This window comes from Hemiscyllium ocellatum, chromosome 7 (assembly GCF_020745735.1).
Source record: "Hemiscyllium ocellatum isolate sHemOce1 chromosome 7, sHemOce1.pat.X.cur, whole genome shotgun sequence".
Taxonomy (NCBI): domain Eukaryota; kingdom Metazoa; phylum Chordata; class Chondrichthyes; order Orectolobiformes; family Hemiscylliidae; genus Hemiscyllium; species Hemiscyllium ocellatum.
The window spans coordinates 97011786-97024323 of record NC_083407.1 but is presented as its reverse complement, the minus strand read 5'-3'; the positions used below and the strand labels follow the sequence as shown (position 1 = coordinate 97024323).

Sequence of the window (12538 nt, the reverse complement as noted above, 5' to 3'; positions counted from 1 at the left end):
GACAAATGTTTGGCACAACATCGTGGGCCAAAGGGCCTGTTCTGTGCTGTATTGTTTTATGTTCTATGTTCTATGTTCTATGTTAATACTTACGCATTCCTCTAAAAAAGAGCCAAAGATTTTATTCTTAGCCAATTCCCCAAACCTACCCCAGACTGGTCAGTGAGCACAAGCAGAGCCGAGACTAATCCTTGTGTTTCTTTTGTCTTGTTCCCTTTTGACTATTTCAGTACTTTGCTGGCTGGGCACCTTGCTTCCACTCTCCATCAGTTTAAAGTCATCTAATCCACTGCATCTGTATCCTAATTCACATTAAGCCCCATTCTGTAAATGTGGCTCAGTGAACTACATTGGCTTCTTGATCAGCAACAAATCAATTGTAAAATTTTCTTCTTTGTTTTCAAATTCCTCTCTGACCGAGCTCCTCTCTACCTCTGTAATCCTCTCCAGCCTAATTGTCCCAGGTATCTAAGCTTCTCTTATTCTGGCTTCTTGCACGTCCCCAATTTTAATAGTTCTATCATTGGCAGTTGTACCTTAAGCTGTCAAAACTCTAAGCTTTGAAACTCCCCTTCCAAACTTTTCTACCTAACTTGCCTTTTTTACAATGTTTCTTTAAACCTATCCTCTTTGACAGATCTTTTGGTCATGTGCTCGATTATCTCTTTCAGCACTAAGTGTCAAATTTCTTTTGGTAATACAACTGTGAAATGTCTCAAAGTTTTACTGTGTTAAAGGTGCAAGGTAAATTCAAATTTTTGTTTTTTGGGGGATAGTAGGGGGTGATCATAAGCAAATTCCTAGCCCAGTGATCAGTGGCGGTGATCAGAGCAGTTAGATCAAGTGGCTGGATGGCTGGTTTACAATGCAGACAGATGCCAACAGTGTGGGTTCAATTCCTGTACCAGCTGAGGTTACCAATGAAGGCCCCAACTTCTGAACCTCACCCGTTTCCTGAGGTGTGGTGACCCTCAGCATAAATTGACCACTTGTTGTCTATCGCTAAAGAGAGAGCAGCCCAATGGGATTATAGTGACTTTACATTACTGTTTTGGTGAGTATTGGCTAGCAATGACTGTGATTCTAATCAGGATACAGGTCATAGACTTATGATCTGCAGACTTACCTTCTCTCAGTTCCTCTTTAGAAAGCAAACGAGAGGGAAGAATTTTGTAAAATAATACATTAAGTACAGATATCTCTTCTGCTTTCTTGCCACCAATCAACTGCAATTTGTAACTAAAATTAGTCCTCAGCTTTAAACGGCCCACCCAACAGCCAACCTGCAACTAAAATTAATCCTCAGCATTAACAGTGGCCCCATGATTTTAATAACACGTTTATTGATAGCAGGCAACATGTGAAAAAAATGTCCAATTTAGTTTGGTCACCACAAAAATAAGTTAGATATCCTCCTGTTTCCACAAAATTCATTTCTGTAGCACTTGTTATATCACCATTTCTGATGGAATCTTGCAATTGAAATATTTACATGGGCGAGTCATTGTGCAAGCATTTAATCACAGAAAGATCATATGCAAGTTTTTCGCTGTCACAGTTTCACTGTTGTGATCACAAGCTGAATCATTCAAAACATTTCAGGAGGAAAAGGAATATCAATGGAGATAAAAATCAGGCCATTCCAACAATGAAGGACTGATCCATAATGCATGTTTTACACTAGATTACAAGTCTATCATAGTCTTCTACAGCCATCCCCTGAGCTATCTGGATACTGTTGGTTGCAGCTTTACATGTATTAAACAACATTCTGTTCCACTGGCTCCACTTTTACATTCCTTCACTGAGAGAAAAAAAATTCTCCCCTCATATACAATCAGTGTGGCCTGGAATTCTTTAGACAGGGCAGGAGGTAATATATTTTGTACAGCCTTTTACAAATGCTGTCACTTTCCTCTCTCCACTTTACACCCTCCCTCTTCCATTTCCTGACAATCTTACAGGCTGCCATACAGAGGGAGGTTTAATTCTCTCCAGGCTGACCCTCAGCTGCGGAAGTTCTCCTGTAAATCACTTTTTGAAAAGCTTCTTGAGATTGCAGGCTCTAATTTGAAGTGTTTCCACCTGCATAGATTGGCACTTATTCCAGGTACTTCTCCTAATTCAGTTTTCCTTCGTGCATTGAGAGGTCTAATTCGGGTATATGGGGACTCTTAAGCCATTCCAGCAGCTATGCACTGTAGGAGAGCTGCTGCATCAATTGGAAATGGTAGTGAAGCTATTACATAGGATGTACAGCACAAAATCAAGCCATTCAATCCAATCAGCCTATGTTGGCATTTACTTTCCACACACACCTTCTGCCATCCTTCTAGAAAATAGTCAACGTTTTGACCTCAACTGTAGAACCGTATCATTGCTTACTGGTGGGATCTTGAACGCATAACACAGATCAGGGAGATCTCATGTTTACCAAGATTTCTGTTAAAGATCTCATGATCTGTGCCAATAGCCTAGGAAGTCCATGAAAAGGAATGAAAGGATGGAGTGGAAAGAGAAGAGGGGAGCCTGCTACGATCCCTGTTCCCAATCTCCTACCCCAAATATGAACCATGATGGGGAATGCTGGTCATTTGAGATGGTTGCAGTTCATATAGGAACCATTGCTAGCATTGTATATTAAACACACAAGGCTCGATTACCTGATTCAAAGATTTCTTCATCTGTGGAGATAGGAAAGAAAACCTCAGCACAACATTTTGGAAATGCAGATATTAAGGGTGATGTCCAACTAGGTGCTGCTATCAAGATGACTGACCTCAGAAACTTGGAAATTTATATTTCTCCAGGGCAGTCATCTCTGGGTAATGCAATGCTGAAAATTATCCTTAAAAAAGACCACACAAATCACATCTTCCCATGATTGGCTGGTAACTCTTAACTGTTAATCATTCAATAATTGATTCACAGCCTGACACCTCCCCCCTCCCACCCACCCACCCCTCCAAGGTTCCATCCCTTTCACTTTGTAAATAGTTTGTAGTCTACATGGATTTTGGCTTGGCTTATAATAAGATCCCTCATGGCAGACTGGCCAAGAAAGTCCATGGGATCCAAGGTAAACTGGCACATTGGATCCAAAATTGGCCGACAGTCAGGAAGACAGAGGGATGCTTCTGTGACTGGAAGTCTGTTTCCTTGGGGTTTCACGTGGTTCAGTGCTGGTGTCCTTGCTGTTTGTACATTAAAGGTTTGTAGGAAATATGATCAAGAAGTTCACAGTTGACACAGAAATTGGAAGGGCAATAAATAGTATAGTGAGGAATAGTTGTAAACAGCAGAAGGATACAAATGGACTGGTCAGCTGGACAGAACAGTGGCAAATGGAATTCAAACCACAAAAATGTGAGGTGAGGTGATGTGAGGGCTAACAAGGCAAAGAATTACACTATGAATAATAGGACCCTAGAAAGTTCTTCAGATTAGAGGGCCCTTGGTGTGCATAGTCACAGATCTTTAAAGTTAGCAGGACTTGTATATAAGGTAGTTAACAAGGCATATGGGATATTTACTTTTATTAGACAAGGCATAGAATACAAGAGCAAGAGGTTATGCAGGAACTGTATAAAGTGCTGCTTAGGCCACAATTGAAGTTCTGCATGCAGCACTGGTCACCACAATATAGGGAGTATATGATTGCACGAGAGAGAAGTTTTACCAGGATGCTGCCTGGGCTGGAGGGTTTGAGGAAAGATTGGATAGAATGGAGTTGTTTTACTTGGAACAGGAAGGTTGAGAGGGAACTTGATAGATGTGTATAAGATTATGACGGACATAGATAGGGTGGTTAAAAAAGCACTTCTTTCAACAGGAGAAAGGACAGTAACCGTAGTGGTAATGTCACTGAACCAGTAATTTGAAAACCCAGGAGACTGCTTTGGGGTCACAGGCTCAAATTGCACCTCATCAGCTGTTGGGATGTAAATCTGGCAAATGATTTTTTCATATGCGGTTAGTCTTGTTGATGGTGACTATGTAAGTTACATTAATTGTTGTAAAAACCCAGCCCCAGCTGATTCACTTATGTGCTTTAGGGAGGAGAACCTGCAGACTCTATCTATGACTCCAGATCCACAGCAGCGTGGTTGACTCTTAACCACCCTCTGCAATCACCTGGCAAATCATTTATTTCAACGGCAACAAATGCTGGCCATGCCAGTGTATGCTCACATCAGTATTTAGAAAAAATAAAGAGAAAAAAAACCCCCCATGTTCCTCAACCACACGCGCTCTCCATAATATCCCTCAACCCACCGAATGACAATTTTATTACCTGTTTCAACAAGCTTCTCAGCAATTGTCATGTCCTCTTCTGTAAACCACACAAATGAGACATAAGTGAGGTGTGAGCTTCAGGGAGTGAAATGTAATGAGCATGTAGCAGTTCAATGTGTGGTTGAACATATTCACCTTCTTCCACAGGGCTCACTGTATCAATCCCACAGCAGCAGAGAGTTAAACAGATCACATTCAGTGCACAAGAACTCACAGACAGTTAAAAGCTACAAGGGACAGAGTCAATCTCTAGCCTAAGCATCTTTAGAGGAAATGGAGGTACTATAGACCCACTCCTTTTAAAGGACTTAAAGCACTTAAAGGAAAGATATGGTCGATGTGAGGTCTGTGGGGATCAAATCATTTAAAATCAGGAAAGTCAGAGCAGGAAACAAAATATTAGAGCAGGTACAATAAGAATGTGCAGCAGAAAGCAGCGCCCAGAGAAAGGATCAGAGTTGTAACATCCCCACACAGACTGTAAAATCCCCTTATGGACTGTAACATCCCCACATGGATGGTACTGACAGTTAAACCCTTGTTCAGACAATCATACTGTCGTACTGACAGTAACATTCCCATTTTGACTTAGGATCCCCACACTAATCATAAAACCATTTGCTGATTGTAACATCCTCACACTGATGCTAACATCTCCACACTAACAGCAAAATCCCCACAATGATTGCAGCATACACACACAGACCAAAAGAGGCCCACATTGTCTGTTTCAACCCCATAATGACTGTTATAAAACCATACTGATCGAAATAACCCCACACTGACAGTTACAACCCCATACTGACTGAGGCAATCTTACACTAACCGTTCCAACCCCATACAGATCGAAACAGACCCACATTGACTGAAAAACCTCACACTGATTGAAACAATTCCATACTGACTGGAACAGCCAGACATTGACAGAAAAATTCCTACAGTGACTGAAACAACCTCATACTGACTGAAACAATTCCAAACTGACCGTAATAACCCCACACTGACCTAATCATCCCCACAGTATTGAAACAATCCACACTGGTACTACTCACAGAGTGTTGATTTGTTACAAGTGTGCAATGGGAAGGAGTGAGACCACCAGAACTCTCTCTGCTTCCTGGAAATACAGAAAGGAGATTAAAGTATTGAAGCAAAATGTAAATGAGGAGTATTTCGACGTTTACAGGGAAAAGCAGTGGAAGTTCTAGAAAATGAAAAAGCCATTCAATCTAAGCAAGCTGAAATATTTTCAGAAAATACTCTATCAGTTCCCTAGGTGCATGCAACAGTGGGAAAGTGAATTTCAGAGGATAAGCTTCAGCAGGAAAGCTAATATATCAGCTAATATTTAATATCTTGTGATTGATGTGGAGTTCATGTAATGGAGGGCTGCATTTTAAAAGGCTGAAATAATTTTTCTTTAATGATTTCTTTCTCTGTCTAACTTTTGCTGTATCTGCCAGGGTGTTTGATGGAACCTGCAGAGGGAGGTTTATTTTGAGATCCAACCCAGTGTTGGGTCTACTCTGTAAGAGTTTGATGGGACAATATAAAGTGCACTTTTACTCTGCATGTCCTTCTATGCTGTACCTTGCATTGACAATATTTGATGGGCCAATATAGAAGGAGCTTTATTCTGTATCTAACCTCATGCAGTCCCAGATTGTAATCTTAGATGATGAACCATTGATTCCTCTTTTGTCTGACTGAGTGAATGCTAAAAATATCATAGCTCCATGTGATGAAGAGCAGCATGTGATCAGGGCATCAGGAGGACACTCCCAAGAAGCATTACCAGACAATACATTAACTGGCCCTTTATTACCCAGCTAACCCCAATATCTCACTAATTGGTTCCAAGGTTCCAATGGTAGGCTAATAAATTGTAACTACGCTTCAAAGAAATACATTGTATTTCAAGGACTTCTGGAAATTTTTGAGAATATAAATGTAATAAAAGCAAAATCTTCAAGTGCTGAATATCTGAAGTAAAATTGAAAGCATTGGAGAAAGTCAACAGTTCTGTGAAGAGAAAAACAAAGTTAGTGTTTCAAGTCCAACACGATTCTGCTTCACAAATTCTCTTCGACTCCTGATCCTATTTTCTATGTTTCTATGAGTGGCCTCCTTCTGCATTGTTAAACATCTGCGATTTGTGTGAAGTGGACTTGAACCTATAGCTTCTGTCTTAGAGGCTGGGACAATGCTGTACCACAAGATCTTCATCTCTGCTTCTTTATAGCAGTAACTCACAAAAAGACTTGCCCATCAATCTGCACTACTTCTGCCTTCACATTAGGTCTGTAATTGTGCATTCCAAGTCAGTTGGCTTACCTCTTTAGCTGGTTATTGGAGGGAATTAGGCCTGCGCACTTCGAGGAAGTTGTGATATTCTTGGCCTGCCACCACAGGGTATCATTCTGGTCGACAATCTGCAGGATATCTCCTCTCCTGAAGGTCAGGCCAGCTTCCACACAAGGAATGGCAGGATCATACTGCGGGCAGTAGTCTATCAGTGGTCTCACATAAAGCTACAAAGGAGGAGATGTTGTGAGAAACTGCATACTGTGTGTGATTGACAGTTTAAAATATATAACACGAAGAACAAAATGGAAGAAACAGAAAAATCTGATCAAGAAGTACATGATGCTGAAAATGCACAGCAGATAAGCTGGGTTCTGAAAAAGACAATGCAGATTAGCATTTCGTTATCTTATGTGGAAAGGTTGAACAGGTTGAGGCTTTACTCACTGGAGTTTAGAGGAATGAGAGGTGAAACATTTAAGACTCAGAAGGGGTTTGACAACGTAGGTACTGAGATGCTGTTTCCCTTTTTGGGAATCTAAAATGAGGAGGGAACAATTTCAAAACATCAGCCATTTAGGACAGAAGTGAGAAGCAATTTCTTCTATCAAGAGATTGTTAGCCTTTAGAATTCTGTTCCCCAGCAGAGATCAAGTCACTGAATATATTCAAGCCTGACTTTGGCAGATTTTTGATCAACAGAGGAGTCAAGCCTTATGGGAGACAGACAGGAAAGTGGAGGTAAGGCCATCTCAGATTAGCCATGATTTGTTGAAAAATGACATCGGAGCAGGAGTAGACTCTGCAGCACACTGAGTCTGCTGTAATACTCACAATGATTACTGCTGATCTTGATCTTTAACCCCACTTCCCTGCCCAGTCCCCATATACTTTGATTCCCTGAGAATTCAGAAAAAGGTCTATCTCAGCTTTAAATATCTTCACTGAAGGAGCACTCACAACACTCTGAGGCAGAGAATTTAAAAGATTCTCAACTTTTTAAATGAGGAAACTTCTCCTCATCCCAGTCCTAAATAATTAGCCTCTTATCCTGAGACTATGCCTCTTCAAAAGTCCACCTCAGTCCATTGTAACTGAAACCTTCAAAAATGCCTGTGTCACCTCCAGATTCAAATATTCTAATACTCTCTAGGTGGTTTCTCAGCATTCACCCTCTGTCAAATCCAATTCATCCATAGCTTTGCTACTTATTTCATGGGCTGCACTAGGCTCCACTTACCCATTCTTATCCTTGCTGACCTGCCCTGACTTCCAGTTCTTCATACCATCTATTCTCCAGCATCTAGATTATCTGAAATGTTGCTCCTGAAGCATATTCTGCAATATCCTACTGGGGAATAATGGGACAAGGTGAAGGAGGGAGTAAGAATGGGAATAATGATGGGAAAGAGAGATAACACCGGAGAGGAAACATTCTGAGAGAGTAAGATGCAAGGAGTGTGAGAAATATGTGAGCAAAGAGACGTCGGACAGTTGTAGTAAAGTAAACCTGAGTAGAGTCATGTGGGTATCACTATGACACAGGCCTTACTGTGTTTTGAGAAGAGCTTCTTGGTCGATGTGACACTGGAATAAGCTTGAACATGACACTGGCTTCAGACTTGCCCTGTGTGAAGTAACAATGGATTAATTGTCAGTTTTATTAAACACGTCACAAAAGATACTATTTAATAGGAGTAAAATAGTTCCTCAGTAAGGTTTTAGCCAGGAGACCTTTGTCCGACTGTACGTTGAGTGACCTTGTTAGCTGAGGAACAGTGAGTAGCACTCTTGCCTTTGTGTCAGGAACAATGTGTTCAAGTCTCTCTCCAGAGATATGAGCCCAAGAATTACTCCAGTGCAATACTGAGGGAGTGCTGCACTGTCAGGGTTAGAATTGTAAACCTCTGTCTGCTCTTTCAGATGGGTGTGTAAAAGATCCTGTTTCACATAAGAGTTATCCCCAATGTCTTGAACAATATTAATCTCTCAATGAACCTCACAAAAATAGATACCTGATCATTGTCATATCGCAGTCTGTGGGAGCTGTTCGATGTAAATTGATAGCAATGTTACCTACTTTACAACAGTGACCAAGTTTTAGAAGGTATCTTGCTGGCTGCACAGTATTTAGGAACATCCAGTGGATATGAAAGGTGCTATATAAATACAAATATTTCTTTCTGTCCATGTTCAATGGCATTATTGTTGCTTAGTTAGATCATTATGGCTCTCAATTTGACTCCAGGCAATTTAAGCCAGATAGTGAGTCTGTCGGAAGCTCCCCAGTTGGCCTTCAATTCACAGATTACATCCTAATGATACCTATATATTTAAAGAAAGGAGCCTGATTTCTCCCAGTTGGTACCCTGATCACCTCTCTCACAGTGACTCAACATGAGGAGGATGTAACAACTCAGACAGCAGCCATAAAATTTGTGAAGATTTTTTCAGGTGCTTTGCTGCAGATTTTGAATGGTTCTCAATGGCCAGGAGCCTCTCCTGGCTGTAGGTGTGTTGGAAAGATTTGCAGGTTGACTATCAACCTTCTTGGCCACACAATGCGGCCATCTTCCATCGTCATCATGTCGTGGAAACTTGAACCTGGACTTCCGGCTCAGAGGCTTACTTTGAGCACATGTTCAAGATATTAGGACAAGGAGTTGGAATGTGTACAGGGTTGATTCAATTTGATGACAAGTAAAAATGTAATTTCATAACATTCTTTCTCTGCAGTTGATAGGTATTAAGGACATTGCCCTTAAAACAAAATTAAGATTCTGTTTTTTCCTCCATCATCCCTAAAGATCCTGACTTTCACTGGGAATAGGTCTCTCCTGTCCTGAAGACACTGACTCTTATTGTGATAAGAGTCCCCTCCTCTCCAGAAAGGACTGACTCTCACTGGGCACAGGTCCCATGAGAGAAACAGCTGTTACACTTGTCTTGTTACCATGAGCTGAATGATTTGTTCAGGCTCCAGCCCAGTGACAGGTATTCCATTAACTTCGACCAACTGATCCCCAGCAAACAGCAATCCTGAAACAAAAGACCATGAATATCTATTAGAGTGTGTCAGTGCATGAAGTATTTTTTTGTTGCACTGTACCCAGAGTCCACAGTTAATGTAACAACTCAGATAGCAGCCTGCAACTCAAACTATTTCCTGATTCTGTATTCGTCCACACAGCCATAGCAGAATAATCGGTGACAGCCAATTTAAGGTCCATGTAAATATCATGCAAATGACTGATATGTTGTTTGGCATGTTAAGACTTTTCAGCAAGTGGAAGAATCTGGATAAAGTCTAAGGGAGTAGAGCTGGGGCTGAGGATTTGGTCGGATTCCAGGATCACGAATGTCGTTGACACAAACGTTGCCCTCCTCACCACAACATGGATCATCAAGTGTGCAGTTAGTATGTGACGACCTGCATCATGAATTTCCCTGCCTGCTTTCTCAGCAAGGGTAATAATGACACCTTCATCGAATGCAAGCACCTGCACCCTATCTCTCAGAGCATTCACAAAGTATCAATGACCAGCACACCCAGTGAGGTGAGAAGGATTGGGTCCCACTGAGAATCCTGAGATGCACTTCTCAAAACCCCAGCGAAGGTTTTTAGGCATGAAACTGTTGTTCTACAGTGGTTCCATCAGGATTTAGAATATGGATGACGATTGTAAATGGAAATCCTGCCAGAGGATGTATCTAACCCACTTGCTATTGGTCCTCACAGTCTGGCTGGAGAACCTTAGTCCAGGCCATTACCCACTCACAGCTGGGCGCTGTGTAGAGCCAGCCCAGCCCACAGCCATGTTGGCCACGTTCTCAGTGATAGAGGTTGTGGACTTAGAAGATGTTAATTGAAGGAGATATTTCTGATTTGTTGCAGTGCATTCTTGTACATCATACACACTACTGCCACTGTGTGCTGCTACTTATGGAAGGGAGTGGATGTTTAGGAGTGGGTGGATCAAGTGGGCTCCTTTGCCCTGAGTAATGTTGAGCTTCTTGGGTTATTGGAGCTGCATCCATCCACACAAGTGAAGAGTATTCCATCACACTCCTGACCTTTGCCTTACAGATGATAGGACAGGCTTTGAGGAATTAGGAGGTGATTTACTCAAGGCAGGCGTCTGACCTTCTCTTATAGCAATTTTATGGCTGATTCAGTTCACTGTCTGGTCAATGGTAACCTTTAGGATGTTGATGTTGAGGGAACACAGCATCATCAATGCCATTGAATATCAAAGAGAGATGGTTAAATTATTTCTTGGACAAGACTATTGCCTGGCACTTGTGTGACATAAATATTACATGACACTTATCAGCTGAAATCGGAATGTTGTGTAAGTTTTGCTGCATTTGCACACAGAATGCTTCATTATCTGAGGAGTTACCAATGGGACTGAAGATTGATTTATCATGAAACATCCTCACTCTTGACCTTCTGAATGAATGGGACTAAAAAGTGTGGGGAGTGATCCTCCAAGTCTTAGAAAGGAAGTTTAGGCCTTCCCTTTTTGGTCCATTCCCTTGCCATCCCTACTGTGTCCTGGGAGTTCATCCCAACCCAGTCCCCATGACTTATCTTCCTGCCGATAGCATCTTCCTCTTCCCCAAGCTCCAATACCTGCCGATCAAGCCCTTGTATGAAGCAGGAGCAACAGGCTAAAGTTGAAAGTTGTCTGACAACTGCCCCTTCTCCTTCCTGAACCCTGCTCTGAGTTAAAATCTTGACCACCACGTGTTCCTTGGATGGAAATCCCTGGGACTCAACTCCATGCTGGCTGCAGTTAAACCCATTATGTGGGGGCCAATATTCTGAGCATGCACAGATAGCAAGGATCTTCACCTGTTGAACAGTGTTGACAGCACAGCCGTATACTCTTAAACAATTATCCTGCCTCCACCAAATTGCCTTTGGAGTTACTCACCACTGCGATCTGCGAGACCACCACGGATCACCCGAGCTATCACTATGGACCCTGTCACTTCATGACGTTTAATAGTGGCACCCTGCATAGAGAAATAGGGGAGGTTAGAGATTTTGAGTCTGTGCAGATCTCTCCCAAATTTCACTGTAGCTGATGATCACTATGTGTGGTGTAGCATGAGAAGACAGCTTCACATGCCATGCAGTACAATTGTTGAGAGCTCCATAATTACTTTAACAGTCAGTTCTCCCTGACATAACTGAAAGTTCATGGATAACTTTTGGGATGGGGCCAATTCTCAACCTGGCTGGTCAAGGTGTAATCAGTGGCTAGTTTGCTCTGCTGTCTTCCTGACTTGCCTTTGATGTACTCTAGAGTAAGATTAGGACCAATCAAGGACAGCATTGGGAGGTTGTGTGTGGATTCAGAGGAGATGGGAAGCTCTAAATGAATATTTTTCATCAGTATTCACACTGGAAAAAATCAATGTTGTCAAGGAGAACACTGAGATACAGGCTACTAGACTAAATGGGATTGAGGTTCACAAGGAGGAGGTGTTAGAGGTTCTGGAAAGTGTGAAAATAGATAACTCCCCTGGACCAGATGGGATTTATCCTAGGATTCTCTGGGAAGCCAGGGAGGAGATTGCCAAGCCTTTGGTTTTGATCTTTCTGTTGTCATTGTCTAAATGAATAGTACCAGAAGACTGGAGGACAGCAAATGTTGTTCCTTTGTTCAAGAAGAGGAGTAGAGACAACTCTGGTAATTATAGACCAGTGAGCTTCACTTCAGTTGTAGTTAAAGTGTTGGAAAAGATTATAAAAGATAGGATTTATAATCATCTGATAAGAATAATTTGATTAGGGATAGCTAACATGGTTTTGTAAAGGGTAGGTCGTGCCTCACAAACCTTATTGAGTTCTTTGAGAATATGAGCAAACAGGTGGATGAGGGTAAAACCATTGATGTGGTGTATATGGATTTCAGTAAGGTGTTTG

General features: G+C 41.7%; 1 protein-coding gene across 1 annotated transcript in view; it reads right to left on the bottom strand.

Annotated features, from left to right (window-relative positions):
• The window catches only part of mpp4b (MAGUK p55 scaffold protein 4b), a 46645-nt gene that overhangs the window by 16530 nt on the left and 17577 nt on the right, over positions 1-12538 (bottom strand). The window contains exons 5-13 of the mRNA XM_060828151.1: positions 11541-11622; positions 9554-9639; positions 8153-8227; positions 6631-6827; positions 5349-5413; positions 4432-4449; positions 4295-4333; positions 2664-2684; positions 1127-1141 (exon numbers count right to left, since the gene is read on the bottom strand). Of these exons, the coding sequence (XP_060684134.1) occupies positions 1127-1141; positions 2664-2684; positions 4295-4333; positions 4432-4449; positions 5349-5413; positions 6631-6827; positions 8153-8227; positions 9554-9639; positions 11541-11622 (598 nt within the window). The remainder of the gene's footprint in view (positions 1-1126; positions 1142-2663; positions 2685-4294; positions 4334-4431; positions 4450-5348; positions 5414-6630; positions 6828-8152; positions 8228-9553; positions 9640-11540; positions 11623-12538) is intronic.